We start from the raw sequence: 22,527 nt of genomic DNA on the forward strand, positions 1-22,527 counted from the left end.
CGTGCGGGGACCACGTTTTTCCTGTCTTTGTAGGTTGCTAAGGGGCTATTTTAGGGTTAGGGGTTATAGGTTAAAGGTGCTATAGATAACATTCAGCCACTAGATGTCACACTAGAGCACCAGCATGTCTTTTATCCAATCAGGTGCAAATGGGAAGTAGGGAGGGGATACCTGCACGGAACCGCCTATAATATTTGAATCCTATGCACGTGTGATCTGATCTGCAGAAATAAAGTGTTTGTGTGTGTGTGTGTGTGTGTCAGGGTCAGATGGTGGCAACAGGGACCTACGCAGAGCTGCAGTGCTCCGGAGTCGACTTCACCTCCCTGCTCAAGAAGAAGGAGGAGGAGGAGGAGGAGCCTAACGACACCTCCCTGCGGAGCCGCACCCTCTCCCAGAACTCCGTGCTCTCCCAGGCCTCCTCCGTGCAGTCGGTCAGAGACGGGTCCGAGCAGCTGCCGGTGGGTCCGACCGACCGTCCCCTCCTTCTCTCTCTCTCTTTGCTTAGTTCAAGAGGAGCGCTCTCCAATTTCTAAACATTTATACGTGCGTTTCCTGCCCCTCCCCCCCTCCGAGACCCTTCAGCCAGTGTTTGTAATCCCCCCCCCCCCCCTAAAGGAAGTCCAGGACTCTTGAGATTCATGATGTCACCTGGCTCTGGCTATAAGATCTCTGGTTCCTCCTGTATGGTGATTACTGACTAATACGATGTGCGACTATAAAGTCCAATGCACACGGCGGGCGATTTTTGCCAGGCGACCGATAGAATTTTATCGCTTCCATTGTTATGAATGAGAGAAGCCACACAGCAGGAGATTTCCGAGCGACGATCACGCAGCAACTTCTGTCGCCTGGCTAAATATCGCCTCAATCCTATTTTTTTTAGGCAGACAGGCAAGACAATGAGGAAATAGGTTTAACATGACTTCTACTGGTGTATCATTTGTAATATAAATAAATGTATCAATACATTCATTGATCAATAACCTATGTATTATTATTACCATGCTATTTATGTTAATTATAAACAAATATGTTTATTGTTGAATTTTTTTTATACAAAACAAAACATTGACAAACTGACATACATATGACTGGAACATGGCTCAATACAGCTTTACAAGTTATGTAATAATAAATATATAGCAGGAGTGACCTTTAACTGTTTCTGCGCCATACCCGACATTTCTCGGGTTTCGTCGCCAACCGTTGAGCGCCATACCCGAGATTTCTCAGGTTTAGATCCTTTGATATTTTTCCTTTGATCCCCATTCTAAACACTCGTGTGGACCTCCCTGAGTCTCCCTTACACCGCTGCCTACGTTAAAATTGCAATGGCGATCTAATTATGCCAGGTGGCAGTATCGCCTACCCTTTGAACTGGGATAGTTTAGTGTGGGGAGTGTCTGCAGGAACTCCTCCCCTTCAGAGGGAATCAGGACAGAGCAATCGGTCGGAGATTTTATCGCCTCAAACCTATTGTTTCCCGTATGATAGCCATGCCCAATATACTGTAAAAGGCTGTAATAACAATTACATATATAATACAATACAATCCACAAAGGGATGTGTAGGATAATTGCCTAAAAACCCTCTAGATCAGGGGTTCTCAAACTTTTTCATAACGTTACCCCATTTTATTTAGGATTTTTTTTGGGGACCCCACACAATGTATTGCACAATTTCAACATGGAATTAAGGAATATCAAAATAAAAGCACACGTTGTTGAACTTGATCATGCATATTTATTAGATTTATTAGCACTATGTTATCAATACACATTTATAAAACGAGGCATATTTAGCCAAAATATGTAGCCAGAACATTAACTCATTGCTCGACAACACGTAATATTACACTTTTGGATTGTTTTTCCTTTTTTCCGATTTTAATATCAATATTACACTCACAGACCTATATGTTACCGCTGAAAGCCATACTAAGCACCAAAAGTTCTTCATTTAAGACCCTAATGATGGTATCAGGATCTTTATGTGAATAGAATACACTTGTGTCATCTGCAAATTACATTTTCGACAGCCTGTCTTAGACGTTAGGGAGGTCATTGATCCATCCTCTTCTTATCGGTCCAGCAGTTACCCTGACCTAACCCTGACCTAACTCTCAGTCTATTGCCCTTTTCTTGCCACGTAGTGTATGGGTTTTAAATTTTTCAATTTAGTAATTTTGCTGACGTTTTTATCCAAAGTGACTTACAGATTGTGAACAACGTGTCACCAGGAGGGGTACATCTCTGGCAGCTAAGGGTCAGTGGTCAGAGGGTCGAGCTTGAGTGTTACACTCTAGTGCAGAGTAGTATAGACGTATATTAGATAGGTAGTAGTATAAGAATAGTAGCATAGTAGTATAGACGTATTAGATAGGTATAAGAATAGTAGCATAGTAGTAGAAGTAAGTAAGAGGGTTAGTATATATATATTTTTTTATTCAGATATTATTTCAGATATTGTTTGAAGAGGTGTTTTTTTAGTCGACGGTGGAAAGTTGTCCGGGTTTCAATCTCCCCGCTGGTCCTTGATTAACGGTCCTTGTTGTGGTGTGTTGTGCGCAGGCGGAGGCCGTCCACACCATAGCGGAGGAGAGTCGCTCCGACGGGACCATCGGGGTGCGTCTATATGTCAAGTACCTGAGAGCCGGAGCCAGCGTTGCGGTCCTGCTGTTCGCCGTGTCCCTCAATGTACTGGCTCAGGTAAGCCCAGGGTGAACGCACCCCGTACTGGTGCAGAGCAAAGCACCTCCGACGCCACCTGTTTTAACGAGCTTGGTCAATGACGAAGAACAAGCCATGGTAGTTCAGAACATCAGAATGAGCTGCGTTTTTGGAAAGGCCTACTTTGGAAAGGGACACTCACAACATGATGGGAAATCCACTTACCGTCGTCTTCTAGCCTGGCTTGGCACAAATGAATGGAAGCAAATACGGAACAGCTAGCCTAGCTTAAAACTGAGGTGTTTCTGGCCAACAGCTAGGCTAGCCGGTCCATATCCGCTTCGATTCGCTTGTGCTAAGCCAGGCTAGCTTGCAGCCGGATAGCTTGCTACTGAACGCACAGAGAGGAAATTGGTATCTATCTTCTTTTCTGACCCTGGAGAAGACGGTGAGTGCCTTCCCCATAATGTTGGTGTGCCCCGTTAACATAATATATTTGACATCATCTGAGCTCATTCTACATATTTTAAATGTAGTGTGTGAGGAGAGTAGGTAAGTCTGAATGCAGGCTGTTTGGTTATACTGAACGACCATGAGCTGTTACTCATCACAGCTGTTCTCATGATAAAGATACAGTTTAGCCCAAGTGATCGCCATCAATCAGGTAAATTGTGAGCTTGTAATTATAAACGTCTATTTGTGTAGAGTCGTTTTTTGTGCCATTGAGTTTTTTAAAGATGTCACACCTCATATGCAGTAGTAACTCTAATATAATATTTTTATTTTGCATTCTAACCTGCTTAAAGTGTTGAAAAATCGTAACCCGTCACCCACGTTTGAGAATAAAAAGTAGTTTTATGTATATTTTGAATGGTACCTTTTACATGCTTGTTTTCTTTTGTGTGTGTGTGTGCAGGTAGCATACATTCTTCAGGACTGGTGGCTGGCTTACTGGTAAGAAAAGAGATTCTCATTAATCCCCATGTCTGGAAATTGACCTAGGAAATTCCAGAGGGAAGCAACAGCTGTGATTGGAGGATCATGAAAAGAGGGCGGGATTGAGATAGGTCAATTGACATTAGTATTCCCATTTTGTTTCCAGTGTTTGTGTTTTAAAGAGATGTCTGCTGACTCCTCTGTGCTTCTCTGTCTCGGTCTCTCAGGGCTGGAGAGCAGGAGAAGTTGAAGGTCAACGGCACCTTGGTGGAAAATGGGCACAATGGGACCCAAGAGCTGGACTTGGAATTCTACCTGGGCATTTACGCAGGTCAGAAACTGCAGAAGGAAATCTGAATGAAGATGTTGAGTTTGAACGATTTTTTTTATCTGCGACCAAGCTAGTATAATTTGGTTGGTCGGTCGATCGGTCCATCAAATTTCTTCTTTCTTTCTTTTTATTTGCCACAATGATGAATATTGGTGTGGCAATGCGTCACAACAAATATCACTCCAATCAGCCAGATGGTGGCACTATAATCATTAAGGTCATAATGTCAAACCGCCTGATTGGCACACAATGTCACACACACTGTATACGCTGGCCTTGGTCTATAACATTTCAATAGGACCACCCATGTCCACCATATTGGACTTAACGCCATCTAGATGATTTATTTTCCCCTAGTATTCATGGTCAAATTGATTTTAGGACACATTGCATCTTTACCTAAATAATTACTCCTTATGAGATTAAATAGTTTAGCCAAAATATTTTTGTATCATTCCATTTGGGCTGTGGGGGGGTGCTTAATGTCTGAAGGAGTCGACTGAAGGCTTCTTGTCTTCTGCATAAGCATGCAATTGGTCCACTGATGGATACATCTTGATATTTGTCTAGTCTAGTGTGTTCATTATATGGGTGAAATCCTCTTTCAGTGCCTCTGTGCCCGTTTTCTGGTACGCGCGCCATTAGCGTTAGCCACACTTTTAGGCCTCTTTGCTTTTGGACAGAATGATAAAAGAAATATTATACTTTTCGACTAGTCGGGGTCAGCCCTAGTCTCTAGTATGTTCCACCATAATCTTGAATTATAATTCTCCACCCTCTTTCTCTCCAGGTTTGACTATAGCCACCCTCATTTTTGGGTTCGCCAGGAGCTTGGTCCTCTTCAACGTGCTGGTGAAGTCTGCGAGGACCCTCCACGACCGCATGTTCCAGTCCATCCTCCGCACACCAGTGCACTTCTTTGACGTTAATCCCATTGGTAAGGAAATGTCCGCGCACTCTGCCACAGCTCTAGTAGGCGTGTGTGTGGTGTGGCTCTATGTGGTGAATCTCCTAGAGTGTAAAAGCCTGCTTCTCCTCCCCTGTTGTGTCCTAGGAAGAGTTCTTAATAGGTTCTCTAAAGATATCGGCCAACTGGACGCGAACCTGCCGTGGACCTTTGTCGACTTTATTCAGGTGAGAGGGCAGGACATGGATCCATAACCACTTTAATCACTGAGTACATTACTCTGTGTTCAGGCTCCACTTGAGGACATGGTGTTCAGGCTCCACTGAGTACATTACTTGCCCATCGCCTCCACCGGTGTATGTTTAAAACAAATAGTATAGAAATGAAACCTATTTAGTTCATTTTTGCATATTACTGCGCACGTTCATCCTCACATTTTTTTAATAATCTATTATAAACTGAAAGTGTCTGCGCAGACAGCAAAGTCGCAGTACAGAGTAGCTTAAGTTTCACTTTCACTTCTAAAGTAGATTTAATTTCACGTGAAGCAGAGAAAAAAGGCTCTAGAGACGACACGTCAGATTACACGATGGTGGAGGATTTGGCAATATTTAGGATTTAAACCCTGCAGTAGCTCGACTGGAGAGGAGCTCAGAGGACCAGTCCAGACCAGAAAAAGTATGTTTGCGTGATGCGCTAAATAACAGCTACACTGATCCGTCAAAATTGACAGAAGGTATTGCCGTCGATTGGTTTATTTTTTAATTAGAACCTGATGTCCAACAAATTATACTCCTAATTGAAAATGTATTAAAAACAGACTTAGAGGGAAAGGCACAGAGGATCAATCTAGCTGTATAACGTTAAAGGGGAACTATCTTATAAATGACCTTTTCCAGTGTTTAGGGTCATTTTCTAGCTATGTGGACTTATAGTAATAGGATCTATGTCTCTAATTCTCGATTTGGCGCATTCTTCCAATTCTCCTCTCACAATAATGTCCCTCCCTCAAGTGAGTCATCTGAAAATTAGCGTATTCGGGACGTCAGATGGTGGGCATTTGCATAATAACACCCGCCCCCCTCTAGCTGCCAGCCGAGCGAGAGCGAGAGAACTGTAAACACTGCGTGTCTCCCTCTCCTTCTCCCGTTCGAGGAAGTCCAACACCGCGCTGCGTGTTTACACAGTTCTTTTTTTTCTCTCTCTCTCTCTCTCCTCTCTGGGAGACACGCTGAGTTTTCTCTCTCTCTCCTCTCTGGGAGACACGCTGAGTTTTCTCTCTCTCTCCTCTCTGGGAGACACGCTGAGTTTTCGCTCTCTCTCTCTCTCTCTCTCTCTCACTCTGTCTCTCTCACTCTGTGGACTGACTGTCACTCAAAGTGCTTATGGGCGGAGCCAGGCCATAACAGCCTGAAATCCGGAGGCTGAAAAATTATGGTTTTGAGTACTTGATTAGAAATATAAACCAATGCATTTTTTTTTGAAAAAAAACGTACAGATGTCTTCAATAGACTCACAGGAATTGTGTAAAGTTGCCCAAATAGTGCTAGGAATAGTAAAATAGTTCCCCTTTAAAGATCAAAGTAAGCGTTGCACAGACATTATGTAAAATGGTGTTGTCATGAGTTTATTATTCATGAGAAATTCCACATCACTGCAGCAACTTTACCTACTACTAACTTCATTCCACATCTCCGTTCCCTGGGGAGATAAATATTTGTTTTTAAAGCAACTATGTGTAGATCTTTAACGTTATTTTATCATAGCCAAATTGATTTTCATGGCTTGGTATTAACTTAAAAAATTTGACCAGCGGCAAGAAGATTTGTAGCCTCTATTTTGGCCTTCTAATTGACCTATCGCAAACCGTGCCCTCTTTTGATCCTCCAATCAAAACCGCTTGTCCAAGGAATGCAAACAGTTGTGATTGGAGGATCAAGAAACGAGGGCAGGTTTTGAGGTTAATTCTGGTGCCATTGCTTTACAAACGTCACATCAGCGTAACTCATCGATACACACGTGGTTTTTTCTGTCTTGTGTGCCATCTTGCTTCCTCACTTGACTTGGTTACAAAAAGTTGGAACTGGGAAGTTCCACCTCCCAAGTCGGAAAAATACCTTTTGAACTTCCGCATTTTTCCGAGTGGGAAAGTCAGAGCTTTTGAAGAATTCCTATATCTGCGACTTGACAGAAAAACACATGGTATTTATTGTCCCAATTGGTTTACTATATTCTTTCAGCTGTTTGCACTGCTGTAATATGGTTAAAGGGGCACTCTAAAAAATTTTGCACACATTAATTTAGTTTGACAGTTATTGAGAGTAAATGAGTTTGGATATGGCCACCAGTGATGTCATCGGGGACATTGAATCCTTGTGTTGTGTTAATTACAGCTCCATGAAATTATGAAAATATCAATACCTTGTCTTATAGGGACTGCTACCTTATCATTTCATTGAGCAAAAATTAACACAACACACTCTGGATGTAATATAAATTTTTTAATGATTACATAATTTTTTTTAATCTATATCTATAGCACCTTTAACGATGATATTATGTTAATAAAAGTTATTTAATTTCCTTCTTCCTGAGCAGGTGTTCCTGCAGATCATCAGCGTGATCGCCGTGGCAGCGTCCATCATCCCCTGGATCCTCATCCCCGTGTTCCCTCTGCTCCTCGTCTTCATCTTCCTCCGTCGCTACTTCCTGAAGACGTCCAGGGACATCAAACGCCTGGAGTCCACCAGTGAGTTCTCAGGGGGCAGTTCTTGTGTGTTTGTGTGTCTCTGCTAGGGCTGACCCCTATTAATCAATTAGTCGACTAATCGGTCAAAAGGAGCCGTAGTCGACTGGCCAACCTCTTAGTCGAATATCATTTTTTTTTTTATTAAATGTATTATTATTATTTTCTTTTTGTTGATTTTTTTATCATTCTTTCCAAAAGAAAAGAGGCCTAGAAGCATGGCTAACGCTAATGGCACGCATACCAGAGGCTAACTGCCTACGAAAACAGGCACAGAGGCACTGAAAGAGGATTTCACCCATCTAATGAACACACTAGACTAGACAAATATCAAGATGTATCCATCAGTGGACCAATTGCATGCTTTTGCAGAGAACAAGAAGCCTTCAGTCGACTCCTTCAGACATTAAGCACCCCCACAGCCCAAATGGAATGATACAAAATTTAAAAAAATAAAAGAAAAAAGTTAAAATATTATACGTTTTTTTTTATTTATTTATTTTTTTTGACCAATAGTCGACTAACGGCACATTTTGGCCAATCCTAGTCGACCATCCAAATCCTTAGTCGGGGACAGCCCTATTCTCTGCTCTCATCTTCATCACCCAAACACCTGTAACTTAACCTGACCTACCAGATAGTCTGTTACACACAACCATCTGGGAAGTCGTCCTTTGAAACTGCTTGGAATATAGGGCTAAGGACGCTGATTGGTCCGAACCACTGTGTTTCAGGCACAAGCGCATAACTTGAAGCCTGACCAGATGGATTCTCACGTGATCTTGTGATCTCGCGAAGCCAGCTGCCGTGCAAGGTTACCTGTAACTCCCTACCCACGTTATGATGAAACGTTATTCACGTTTTCAAGTTTCTTTATTAGTTGTCATACAAAAATACAGAATACTTTGATATGAAATGCTTTTTCCTCTTCTGCTCCTGAGAGTGTGCTAGATAAAAATAAAATAGATAAGTAAAAAATAGAAGTCAAAAGTACGTAACAAGTGTAAACAAAAGTGTTCAAAACAAAAGTGTTCAATATACATAATATACAATACAGAGTAGAAAAAAATGTGTAACTGAGTTACAATACAATATAAAGTACAATGCAGAAATGGGATGAGGTACAACTTAGGGTAAGGTGCAATGAGGTATGAGTTGTAGTGCAAATCTCTTTACCAATAATATAAATATAAAGTGTGTTAACACTTTAACTGCCGGAAACGCCTTAGGACGTCTTTCCTAGCCATGCTCAAGTTGCAGAGGACGCCGTAACTCGTCTTTGATATCAATATTTCAAAAATCTGTGATCGAAATCATATTACCGTTCCGCAGCCTTGAAACACAGTCCTGATCTCCTCTCAACCCTCTAGCGGTTCAAGAGCGCCATCTGGTGGCCGATCGGCAGATCGAAACCGGATATTCAACCTTTGAACCGGCAGGACTCACTCCATATGGGGTCCGGCCACTCGCTAATGCTAGAGAGACTCTGTCTTCACACAGTGAACATCGATCGGTGCAAATAACTCGAAAAAACAACATGATTTGGACGTATATACTATTATACAACCTGGAAATGGATCGGGTATTTCGACATCCCATAATGGAAAAAATTCTGTTCCACGATCATCTGCCAGCGGCGCGAGGAAGCCACGGTAAGATTCAGCGTTATTTTCTAACGTCTTCTATACTAACTGCTATGATGAACATATGACCCACATTAGATGAATGGTATAACGTTGCCCACGGAATTATAAACGCCCCCTCGCCCATCCGGTCAACATCAGATGACGTGTAGTAAATTCTAGAAGTACGTCCAGTTGAAATGTTTGATCTCGCACAGATTCCTACCAAACTGTATTTCATCATCAATATAATGCATTTGGGGCTATACATCACGTTCTGGAGAAAGCTGCAGAAAGAGATGAAAACATACTTATACTTTAGACCATATTTTAGTATGAATATGTGAATGAAAACGTTTAACGTTGCTACACCATGAACAATACATATAGGACCTTGAATGGGCCCTAATAATGGCAATCTAGCAATAGAATTTAAAAAGTTATAGCCCTGCAAAGAAGGGGAACTTCTCCATGTTAAATATAGCTGGCAACGGATGGTATATCATGAATTTAACCTTGGGCAATCAAAGTGTTAAAGTGGGTGCTACAGTGAGTTGTTTATTTAAAGTGAGTGTGTGTGTGTGTGTGTGTGGATGTGTGTGCTGTGAGTGTATTTATTTAAGTCATATTGCCCCGGCCACTATCAGTATACGGTACATCATTAGGAATATGGACTGACGTCTTCATTATTCATTCAAGAAATAAATGTCTTGAACATTTTTGTGTTTCTGAAGTGGAAAGATGTGTCGGACCCTTGTGAACTCCTGGTCTGTCTGCCTGGAGTAGTTGGTTAGTAGCAGTTCTGTCAATGAGCCGTTATTATCTTCTTCAAGGAAACTCAGCTCTGTACATCCACTCCTTGATTTTACATCATCAGATCTTAGTCTCCAGCCATATCAATCTGAAAGGGTTAGTTTGGAAAAAGGGCCTAGGTCAGAGGTTTTATTTATTATAGAAGATGATGAATGAATGGACAACTACAGGTATAAATGGTCATAATAACAACGATAGATATGAGTGTTTCTGCAAATTAGTTTCAACCCCAACCATCTACATGTCCTCCCCCGCAGCCCGGAGTCCAGTCTTCTCCCACCTGTCCTCGTCCCTCCAGGGTCTGTGGACCATCCGGGCGTTCAGAGCAGAGGAGAGGTTCCAGAGAGACTTCGACGCCCATCAGGACCTGCACTCAGGTTCTCCTCTCATTCTGCCTCAGCCCCTTTACATCCACTGTTTAGATTCTCATTTTGCCTCAGCCCCTTTACATCCACTGTTTAGATTCTCATTCTGCCTCAGCCCCTTTACATCCACTGTTTAGATTCTCATTCTGCCTCAGCCCCTTTACATCCACTGTTTAGATTCTCATTCTGCCTCAGCCCCTTTACATCCACTGTTTAGATTCTCATTCTGCCTCAGCCCCTTTACATCCACTGTTTAGATTCTCATTCTGCCTCAGCCCTTTACATCCACTGTTTAGATTCTCATTCTGCCTTAGCCCCTTTACATCCACTGTTTAGATTCTCATTCTGCCTCAGCCCCTTTACATCCACTGTTTAGATTCTCATTCTGCCTCAGCCCTTTACATCCACTGTTTAGATTCTCATTCTGCCTCAGCCCCTTTACATCCGCTGTTTAGATTGAACACCTGAAGTCAAAGCGATCACAATACAGCACCTTTTGGTGAAGCCATAAGATTTGATGTGATTATAATTTACTATGGTTTGGTTGCTATTATTAGGTTTCCCTTACTAGGATCAAGGTCTAGGATTTAGTAGACAGTGATAAACAGGTGACTGACCAAGAGAAGTTCTTCATTATAATATTGTAATATTTTATCCCTTCTGAAAGTAATATTTTGTCATCTTTGTTCCCTCAAAAAGCTGTCCATATACTGTGATCAGGGAGAAGGTACTGTGATCATTGTGAGGTTTCCCTTGGTCTCCCTTCTTCTTTCAGACCGTAAGGTCAGCGTTTCAGTGACATTTAACCCCTTCTTCCCAACAGAGGCCTGGTTCCTGTTCCTCACCACTTCTCGATGGTTTGCCGTTCGCCTCGATGGCATCTGCTCCGTCTTCGTCACCATCACCGCGTTCGGCTGCTTGCTGCTCAGAGACCGTAAGGGAGTGTCTTCTTGCTTTATTTAGTGAGACGTTCCCTCGAAAGAGTGGCTTCTGATTCCAGAACATTTTCTTTTGATTATTTGATCCTTATTATGTTTCTGTTCACACAACTGTGCTGTGTATGAATATCTGTCTCCACGGTTGATCCATATATAATACTTAATCGTAATACTTATAATACTTGAGATTGGTCATTACTTAATCATAATACTTACACATCACATAGTGCTGTAGTGTTTTACACTTGCATTACACTTGTTTTACACTTGCATTATAGAGTTTAAAAGTAGGAAATGTAGATTCTAAACTGACGACTAGACTTTATAAAATGACATTGCAAGTCATATAGCAGCTAATAATAATAATAATAAATAGATATTTGCTGTAAAATGCATCATGATATTTTGTCCACACGAGTCAGCTGTGTTGTGTCCTCTGTGTGGTCAGAGCTGGATGCCGGGTCGGTGGGCCTGGCGCTGTCCTACTCCGTCACCATCATGGGCATGTTCCAGTGGGGCGTCCGGCAGAGCACCGAGGTGGAGAACATGGTGAGAGACGTACAGCAGGGATGAAGCCCTCGCTCTGTTTAAAAAGTCACGTTTGTCGTAGTTAGATGTGTTGTATATTGAATAACAATTTGTTAACACATCCTGCGCCAAAAACGGGTTTACTCGTTATTGCCCGCCAATCGAATAACGCCAACAACGAGTTTACTCGTTTTTATGATCGTTATTTCCTTTACTCGCTATTGCCATTCATAATTCATCCAGGAAGGCTCCGGGGAGCCAGCTGGACCCTGTCTGATATTTCAACGCCTCAATACCGCCGCCTGGTGGATTTCGGGCGAGTTGCACTCTACTCTAAACCGGATGTGGCGCTCTGTGCATCGGGGGGGAAATCCTCCGGCAGAGATATCTTGTTATGTTGATCAAGACAAACACTCGAGTGCATTTGATCGCTTTCGAGACGCAGGAATCAATATGCTTTCGGCGTTTATTGCGTCATACAAACGGAAAATGGAGATAGCAGATCGACATCAGATAATTGGATTTTTTTTTTCTCCAGACGCATCGGACACAGGTAAGAGGAATCTAACGTTAATTCCAGCTCGATTGTCCATTTATTTCATTGCAATCCATCTGCTCAACGTATGATGTCTTACTAAGGAAAGCCGTTACTGACAATCAAGGAATCATAAACGACCCCCCCCCCCCCCCCTTTCCTTCACGCATGATGGAGCATAATGTATACCGAGCATATGCATTTGAATTTTTTAATATAGCGTGTATAGGAACCAAACGCCAATCGATTATGTGTAATATGTGTCGGGGCCTATAACTCGTGTTCTAGGAATGACTGCTATACATTCCAAAAACATACTTATATTCACGACGGTACTAACACGACAATGTATGAATGGAAAAAATATAACGTTCCCACATCCGGAACGATAGATACCCGATGTTGAATGGGCCATAGTAATGTCGATATAGCTATAATATTTAAAAAGTTATAGCCCTGCAAAGAAGGTGAGCGACTCCATAGGCTTACAGCGGTGGCAGAGAGTGGTATAAGATGGGCATAGAATGTGTTAAGGATCTATGAACTCCCCCCCTCAATACTCCATAATGGTGATTAGAAGCTCCAGAAGCCCCCCCCCCCCCTAGAGACTAGATACCAACTGGTTTGGTAACATGGTTTCATAAGAAATCATAACTAATAAGTAGGGCTGACCGATAGTCGACTACTCGATCGAAAGGAGCCGTAGTCGACTGCCAATCTCCAATTTATTATTATTATTATTTGTATTATTATTGGGCTGTAGGGGTGCTTAACACATTCAGCGCCGGACCTATATGACTAAATTAGGTCTAGATGGCCACTGCTTTAAAGTTTAATCAATGGGAGGACGGGGATATTTGCGAGTGCTTAAAATATATCTTAAATTATGGCTACGGGTCTAATACACCCGTCGCTTATCAATGACTCGCTTGCAGTCAACATGTACAAAACGGATTGTTTTTTCATCAGTACATTTTCGTTTTATACCGTTTTTAATACGAGTATAGTTTTGGTGATTTCTAGTAATTCCAGAGAAAGACGCGATAATAGCCCTTTAGTGGAATACACAAAACACGTTGTAATTTTTCTGCTGATTTATGAATCGTTTTCAAATAAACGCTAGATTATCGATAGTATATGTGTCCTCATGCACGATACAGAAGCGGGCTGAAAAATCGCTTATCCGTGCCTTGGTCAACGCCAACGGCACACACACAGACACGTTGTGATCGCTGTGAAAAAAACATCTGATTAACCCAAGACTGGTAACATAGAGTCCTTACCTCACATCTGATGTCCTGCAAAAAGATTAATCCAATTCCTGATCGCCATTCCAAATATTGATCGCGTTTATTGATCCAACGTTATATATCCAAAACACATAATCCACGCTGCTCAGTGTCCCCAGTCAATGTGGTATAACGATACTGCATGCCCGAGAAGGAAAACCTGGACCGGACTTTTTTTTTGGATGCACATCCCCAGCCAATCCAATCCAATGATGTGCAATACCATCCGGGAGACAATAGGCGGCGGTATTTGCCCTTTTGCGAGCTCAGACCCATTCCCAACGATAACATCAGGTTGGATGGATGAAAATGAATGGATATCGCTAATAAAAGAAATAACGATTAAAACCCGACTATACTCGTGATTGGCGCTCAAGCGATGGCGAGTTAACCCGACTATACTCGTGATTGGCGCTCAATGAGTTAATGTCTGATTTAAGTTAAATCCCCTCACAGCCCAAATGGAATGATCCCCAAAAAAAGAAATGTCATTCATGAGAGGTTGGCAGTCGACTACGGCTCCTTTCGATCGATTAGTCGACTATTCGGTCAGCCCTACTGTACTTACTAGGTCACATTTTTTGCATTCTACACTGTAGACGACATGGACGTCTGGAATCCATGGAGTGACACCGATTTGTGAAACGTTATCAGAATCATAGCTGTGGATAAACGACGACAGGGGCGACAGCGGCTCGGGAGGTAGAGCAGTCGTCTGGTAACCTGGAGGTTCCCAGTTCGATGCCCGCTCCTCCCGGGCAGCGTGTTGAAGAAGTGTCCTTGAGCAAGACACTTAACCCCTAACTGCTCCCGATGTGCAGGTTGGCACCGCCTCCGCCATCGGTGTGTGAACGTGTGAGTGAATGGGTCAAATGTGAGGAAACCAATTGTAAAGTACTTTGGATAAAAGCTGCTATATAAATGCAGCCATTAACCATTAACACTCATTATACCATGGCTATGAACCAATCATAATTGCTTGATTTGAGCTACCTGTTTTTATAAGTGAGGGATAATCGAGTAGGTGTGGGTTTAAATGGTTTTTTAACCCTTTCACTGCCACACTACAGACGGTTAACCCTTTACTATCACACTACCGACGACGGTTACCGAGGGTCAACCTTCTGTAGTGTGGCAGTGAAAGGGTTAACCTGCTGTCGTGCGGCAGTGAAAGGGTTAACCTGCTGTGTATTGTCGCAGTGAATGGGTTAACCGTTTAGGTGGTGTAGCAGTGAAAGGGTTAAGGCACGGCGTGGAGGCGAAGAACCACCCGGCACATGCAACGGAGCCCTGAAACCCTTTAACACACACCTACAAGTTCATTATCCCGCTTATATCGTGGCCATTTGCCAACTAGTATATAAAATAAAAGCATTCTCACATTTTTGGTTAAAGTTTTGCACTTTGCCCTCTGTGTGTTTTCCTTCTGAGTCGTTAGTTTATCAAGTTGATAAGTCAGCTGTGCTTCGGCCACGGTTGATAATGAGCAATGGTTTGCCAGCTGTGCTCTTTAATGTTGCCATGGTTACAGAGGTTGGGTAGCAGATGAATTTAGAACGGTGATCAAACTTGAGCCAAACTACGCGCACGTTAAACGGTTTTAACGCGCACCTGCTGGCCAATCGGAAAATAGTATTCACCCAGACTATGGTAGAAAATGTTTGAGCTCACTGGCCTGTATTTAAAGCAATGTGTTTGAACTAACTGGGGTCTAATAAATATTGTGGTCTTGATTGATGTTCTATTCTGAATCATTCCATTATCAATCGATTCATTTTTAATATTTGTTCAGGGTATCTGCAGGGAATCTAATTCATAGATTCATAACTCTCAATTCAAGGCCTTAAAATGTGTTAAAAAGTCTTACATTTTATTTGCACATGTATTACATTTTGGGGGGGGGGGCAGCTCGGCTGTCGGGATATGAAATAATAGTAAATATATGAAATGTTTTTGTATTCAAGTCTGGGTTTTTTTGTGGGGCTACCGGGAGCTTGGTGCGTCTGGCGAGAGCTTGTATGGAATGCACGAGAATTTTAATTGGCTCGCAAGTGCAGCCACCAGATCAGTGTCGCTATGTGTTTTTATTTATTTTTTTGCTAATATGGTCGTGAAATTGGTATTTGATTTTTTGGTATTAAAAATTCTTAAATGCAACTTGTTGAAAATTGCAGATACCCTGTTTTTTTTTACCAATGAATGTCATATCCTGTCTCAGATGACGTCAGTGGAGAGGGTGGTGGAGTACACAGAGCTGGAGAGTGAAGCACCCTGGGTAACCGAGAAGCGTCCCCCTCCTGATTGGCCGAGCCAGGGCCTGGTGACCTTTGACCGGGTCAACTTCTCCTACAGCCCAGGCGGACCGCTGGTCCTGAAGGACATGAAGGCCATATTCCTACCCAGAGAGAAAGTAGGAACTACTAACTATAGGAATACCAGTACTATTGTCAATCACTATAGAAATACTATGGTAAACCATATACATATATTTCTATGGTAAGTCTCTTTAGTGTGTATGAAAGAAATAAAGTTTTACTATTCTGATTTGATGGAACATGACTGGTCATGTTGGATCTCATCTGTGCTGATCTGATGGAACATGACGAGTCTCTCCTCCCCCCTGTGCGTCAGGTTGGCATCGTGGGCAGGACGGGTGCAGGGAAAAGCTCCCTGGTCTCTGCTCTCTTCCGCCTGGCAGAGCCGGAGGGCAAGATCCACGTCGACGGTGTTCTCATCTCCGAGATCGGCCTCCACGACCTGCGCCAGAGGATGTCCATCATCCCTCAGGTATTGTAGGAGAACTCCTGTCTATGGCGGGTTTGTACCACTAGGGGGCGACCTGCGCCAGAGGATGTCCATGACTTGTACTGTAGGTGGAGACCTCCCATCAGGCTGTATTGTCTCTATATGACATGTGTCGTCGAGGTGTTTCAAAGTGCTGTCAGACACTGAAGATACGGTCTCTTGAAGGCATGCATCAGTCCCTTCATGAATTCACAAGTTATTCTTGTGGTCCAGGACATTTCTCAACATGAACATCTTTCCAAACCTTTCACCAATTTGACAAACATTCTACAGTGTGGAGTTACTCTTTTGTCAACGAATGGATCTGTGTGTAGACACCTATTTGCTAAATGTTTAAAGGGTCAGTTCACCCCCCCAAAATTCCACCTTACCTGGAGTGCTGTCTATCCTTCCAAATAGTTTTGGTGTGATTTGCCTACTTTTGGGGATATCTGTCACTCCAATACAATGGAGCTGAATGGCACTCTGCTTGTGTTTCGCTCAAAAGCACCAAGGAAATACTTTTGAAAAAACTAAAAAGCGACGTCTCTTTCCAGATATAACTTTTTTTAATAAATCAAGATAATCCACAGACCACGTTGTGAGCAGGTTCATGTAGGAACTCTTTTCTATCGTAGTACACAACCATTCATTACTATGGCTTTTGAGTTCTTCAAATGTGTTGTTTTTTGGTGCTTTGAGGGCAACCAGCCGAGTGCCATTCAGCTCCGTCGTACTGGAGGGACGGCAGATATCTCCAAAACAAAGTGAATCACACAGAAATAGGGCTGTCCCCGACTAAGGATTTGATTGGGCGAAATTTACCGTTAGTCGACTATTAGTCGACTATAAAAATAAATACATTTAAAAAATATATATATAATTTTTTTGTATCATTCCATTTGGGCTGTGGGGGTGCTTAAAGTCTGAAGGAGTCGACTGAAGGCTTCTTGTCCTCTGCAAACGCATGCAATTGGTCCACTGATGGATACATCTTGTCTAGTCTAGTGTGTTCATTAGACGGGTGAAATCCTCTTTCAGTGCCTCTGTGCCTGTTTTCTTAGGCAGTTAGCCTCTGGTATGCGTGCCATTAGCGTTAGCCACGCTTCTAGGCCTCTTTTCTTTTGGAAAGAATGATAAAAAAATATATATAAAAAATATATATTTTTTTTTATAAAAAAAAATATATTATTTCTTTCGACTAAGAGGTTGGCAGTCGACTACGGCTCCTTTCGACCGATTAGTCGACTATTCGACTAATAGGGGTCAGCCCTACACAGAAACCACCTGGATGAATAGATATTACTAGATATTACTTAGAGAAAATATTTTGTTGTGTTGTCAGGTTACATCGTTCTGAACCAAGAAAGACACAGACATGATCACCCTGGGTGTGTTTATAGTTGTCTTTTTTTTTTATCTTCTCTTACAGATTATGGGATGGAGTAAGAACCACTCTTGTTTCAGGCAGGAGAGACCGTAAAGAATGTTGTCTAGAGACATTTGGGTAAATAAACGGTGACGATATCTAATCTTAGACCACTTTCCCATCGTCTCCCCTCGTGTCTCTCTCTCTCCAGGATCCAGTTCTGTTTACAGGAACCATGAGGAAGAATCTGGACCCTTTCAACGAACACCCTGATGAGGACCTGTGGAACGCTCTCCAAGAGGCTAGTTACCAACACAGTACATATATATACTGCAAGAGGCTAGTTACCAACACAGTACATATATATACTGCAAGAGGCTAGTTACCAACACAGTACATATATATACTGCAAGAGGCTAGTTCAAGTTTCAAGTTTGTTTATTAATTGTCACAATAAAATACGCGTACTTTACGGCAAAATTTACTTAAAATGTAAATTGTTTCATCCCACAATTTAGTCGTTATGCCAATTCCCTTCCTGGTCGTTGCGCTGTCGGTCTGAGGAGGGTGTAGACCAGGGGTCGGCAATTAAGTTTGGCCTCTGGATAGGCATTTTCCATTGGTTCTCCCAGACCACGTGACCATTTCTAGCATTTCCATTGGCTATACTATAGTGACAGACATAGATAATGATTGTGGAAATACAACAAATCTACGAAACCACTTACTGAGACATCACCCAGACGTGACATGCAAAAGCCAATGGCCCTCATTCACCAATACTCTCTTATATATTTGTCTTATATTTTTTCTTAATCGTCTGTTGAGAGAAAAATAAGAAAAGCCACCGCCACATTCATCAACCCGTTCTTAACGTCCAAATCTGTTCTTACCCAGGTGTGTTGAATGATGAATCCCACTCATTGTTAAACTGAAATGTGCGTTTGCACTCAATTAATTTGCATACAGACATGCCCCGCCAGCTCCTTTTAAGGCGAACGAGGCGTGTGCAAAATAGCAGAGGTTCATTCAACAGGAAGCGATTTGCGACTGATCTCAAAATGAGATTAGATTCAAATGTATTGTTATTGTACAGCACAAGTACAATGCACCATCCAATCAGAGTGGATAAATAAATGCTTGATAAATAAATAAATAAACGGCTTAGCGAGGCAGCCTCACACACACACACGTACTGTATACGTGCAAAATGTATCGTTCCAGCAAAGTAGGCTTTGTCAATATACTGAACGACGCTTGTCAAGAGCCAATCGCGCAGTAGGTTGGGAAATACCGGACCTGTCATCTATCTCTTTGTGGCTAAAACCCAGAGTGCACTCAGAGAGGCACAGGATTTGAGCGGTGTGTGTTGTGTCTGAGTTGAGGCTCCAGAGTATTGCATACATCTAAAAGGACCGCTCTTGGTAATCTAAAACGGTTAAGCAGCCACTCATCTGCCAGTGCGCATAGATTAAGTCCAGTGTGTGCTCCAAGTCAGACTGAATGGCGCATAACGGAGTCTCTCTCTCTCTCTCTCTCTCTCTCTCTCTCTCTCTCTCTCTCTCTCTCTCTGTCTCTTTCTGTCTCTCTCTCTCTCTCTCTCTACCAAATCCATTCTGAGACAACAGAACGCAGTGCGCGGGTCAAAGTCAGTTGTTTATTTATTTATTTTTAGTGTTTGCATACGAGGTGTTCCGCAAATGTTCTTGATAACAATCTAGTGGTCCACATAAACAAGAAGTTTGGGAACCACTGATCTAGACGATCTTTAAATATGCGTTCTATGCGTACGGCCTGGGCGACCATAGCATCTAACTGTTTTAACAGCAATATATAATCAATTTCAGAAGTAGAACTCACGCAATAAGTTATAATAATAATAATAATTATTGAAAATGTATGTCGTATTTGGGGGCAATTGACCAATGGTAGGCTTTTAATATTTTTTCTCATCTTGTTAAGAGTTTCTTATCTGAGTAAGGGTGCTCTCGACCACTCTTAGAATTTGGTCTTGCCTAAGAGAAAAGCAAAAATAAGAAAACATTGCTGAATCCCAGGTAAGAACATAAGAAAAAATGCTAGTTAAAATCTGTTAACCTGCAATGTGTCTCCTGGCCATTTTAGTTTTCATTTTTGAGGACTGCATACTTTTTTTGCAAACCAAAACAACATACTTTATACTTATAGCACATGCATGAGCCTGGTCTCTTTTGAAAGATGAAATTCTGAAGTTTCTGATTCCAGAAAGAAATTCACTTTGAGTGCTAAGTAACGTAATATAGTTACATAGGTCTGAACTTGAGTTGTAAAAAAACTTGTTACTCAAGTTTTTCTGTAGTAGTTAGTAGTCCAGAGGGAGTATTTCCCCATAAGGTGGTATGGCTTACAAATCCAGACGGAGCCATAGCCTGAAGCCTTATGTAGTACATGTCCAAATTGCATAGAGATCCATTCAGAAATGAGTGATTAGGTAAACTGTGTACAAAGAAAAACTCAGTTTTCTCATAGACTTCGATTCATTTGGCTTCCTGTTAAAGAATTTAGTTGTTCACCTAGATCCCTGATTCACACATCCCCACATGGGGTATCATTGGACTACTGCAGCCTGAGTCGGGAGTGGTATTTTGCGCGATACCATGTACTTTGCACAAGCCTCAAATATCGGCATGTAACTCGAGAACCGCTGAACGGATTTTGTCGGATTTTGTCGCTATCGACAGGCAACAAATAAGCCTTCAATTCGATATATATTGTATTACAAAATATGCACACCCGAGCCACTAGGGGTCGCCAAAGTGCCGGTTGCAAAAAGTCCCTGATATGGGCTGTTGCATGTTAATTAAGAACAAAATAAGAGGAAATCTGTTCTTATATTGCTTCGTGAATGATGTTCCAATAAAAAGTACATTCATGTAACTGCTTGAGAGTCAATTCTTAATGTAATCATTGATATTTTTAACAATGCAACATGTTAGAGTGTTCCTTGAACCATTGAAATTGTATAGCATTGAATCGAATTTAATCGAAAATCGATTCGGGACCTTGTGAATCAGAATCTAATCGTTTTGAGAAATCAGTGGCGATATCCAGCCCTACTGACTACCGGGCCCTCTTCTCTCTACCTCCAGGTCCAGCTGAGGTCAGTAGTGGAGGAGCTTCCTGGCAAGATGGAGACCGTTCTGGCCGAGTCGGGCTCCAACTTCAGCGTGGGCCAGAGGCAGCTGGTGTGTCTGGCTAGAGCCGTCCTGAGGAAGAACCGCATCCTCATCATCGACGAGGCCACAGCCAACGTGGACCCCAGGTACTAGTGCCCACACACAGGCAGCATGATGACCCAACGTCTGGTGGCAATATTTAGGGGAAATAACTAACCGTCTGTCTACTATTATTCAGGGTAATCACATATCTATCTAAGATATTAGACGGTGTGTTCTGAATGCTCAGTTTGTGACGAGGCTGGCCATACCTTGTGCTAGTTGAAATTATGGCTAGTAAAGAATGTATGTTAATTATGGCTACATGTAATGGCTGTTTAAGAACGTAAGTCAATATGGTGGTAGATATTGAAGTTATCCAAGTTGCTCAAGAAAATAACCATAGAAAACAAAACGCTGCAGTCAAATTTTCTTTTTTTTTAACAAATTTTTTATTTTTAATTTTGACAATACAAACATTAACAGTTAATATCTCAATAAATCACAGGAATATACGTTCCTGTTTTGAATCAATAAATGTAGGTTACAAGATATATATACATAATCCCCATTATACAATACAGTACATACATATGCTCTTGCTCGTTCTTCTTCCCCCCCCTCAGGACCCCCCTTGGATAATCCATCCATTATTCGTTTCCAACCAGAGATTACAATTCATATGCTGCAGTCAAAATTCTAAAAAGGAAGAGGCCGCTCTTATTTTCTCTTTTGTATATTTACTGTTGCTCTTCAACACATTCAGCGCCAAAAACGACTGAAAGCATCCAAAAACTACCCCCCCCCTTTCATACATTCATGATGAAACATAATACCTATGATATAGATTTGATTTGAGAATAATAGCGGGTCCAGGCAAGAAATGGCAACGGTTATAGTATAATACAGGAATAAGGCTTTTCCTCAGCATTTCAGGAATTACCCCAGACCGATCTAAAAACATACTTATATTCACCACGGTATAACGCGCGAATGAATGTATGCATGGAAAAATGATCTCTTTTTTGCGTCTTGACCGGAAGAAAGTCACTGTCAAATGACCATAGTATTGTATCCATAGCAGGGCTCCAGACTAACCTTTTACATTGGTTGCACCAGTTTTCACTGCGCCTTTTGCCGCTGCAATAATGCATTTTAAGCGTTACCTTTACCATTACCTTTTTTGTCAGTTCCCATACACATTAGTAATTTCTTAAGATGTTATGTAAATGATTGTAAAAAATAACATTGTATTACAGTTAGCTCGCAAAGTCCAATCCTTCACTTTTGTACATGTCTATTTTAACACATTCAGCTCACCTCCAGTTAGAGCTGTCCCCAAGCCTGTTTTTGGGTTTCGAATATTCGCCAGGGTTTTTTGAACGGATGTTCGCACCATCGTTTTTAATCATGCTAACAATTTGCTCCTAAGGGAGGTGTAGTCTGACGGTAGGGCTGTTGCGGTAACCACATCACCACAATACCGCGGTGTGTCAAG

The 22,527-nt window shown here is 42.0% G+C and overlaps 1 protein-coding gene across 1 annotated transcript in view; it reads left to right on the forward strand.

Annotated features, from left to right (window-relative positions):
* abcc4 (ATP binding cassette subfamily C member 4 (PEL blood group)) overlaps positions 1–22,527 on the forward strand; it is a 129,111-nt gene that overhangs the window by 98,829 nt on the left and 7,755 nt on the right. The window contains exons 15-28 of the mRNA XM_084327463.1: positions 264–461; positions 2,574–2,711; positions 3,589–3,626; positions 3,836–3,939; positions 4,730–4,876; positions 4,994–5,073; positions 7,445–7,595; positions 10,285–10,404; positions 11,216–11,326; positions 11,779–11,879; positions 15,901–16,092; positions 16,314–16,469; positions 18,047–18,136; positions 20,964–21,136. Coding sequence (XP_084183589.1) covers positions 264–461; positions 2,574–2,711; positions 3,589–3,626; positions 3,836–3,939; positions 4,730–4,876; positions 4,994–5,073; positions 7,445–7,595; positions 10,285–10,404; positions 11,216–11,326; positions 11,779–11,879; positions 15,901–16,092; positions 16,314–16,469; positions 18,047–18,136; positions 20,964–21,136 — 1,799 coding nt within the window. The remainder of the gene's footprint in view (positions 1–263; positions 462–2,573; positions 2,712–3,588; positions 3,627–3,835; positions 3,940–4,729; positions 4,877–4,993; positions 5,074–7,444; positions 7,596–10,284; positions 10,405–11,215; positions 11,327–11,778; positions 11,880–15,900; positions 16,093–16,313; positions 16,470–18,046; positions 18,137–20,963; positions 21,137–22,527) is intronic.

Source organism: Notolepis coatsorum (assembly GCF_963971535.1).
Source record: "Notolepis coatsorum genome assembly, chromosome: 1".
Taxonomy (NCBI): domain Eukaryota; kingdom Metazoa; phylum Chordata; class Actinopteri; order Aulopiformes; family Paralepididae; genus Notolepis; species Notolepis coatsorum.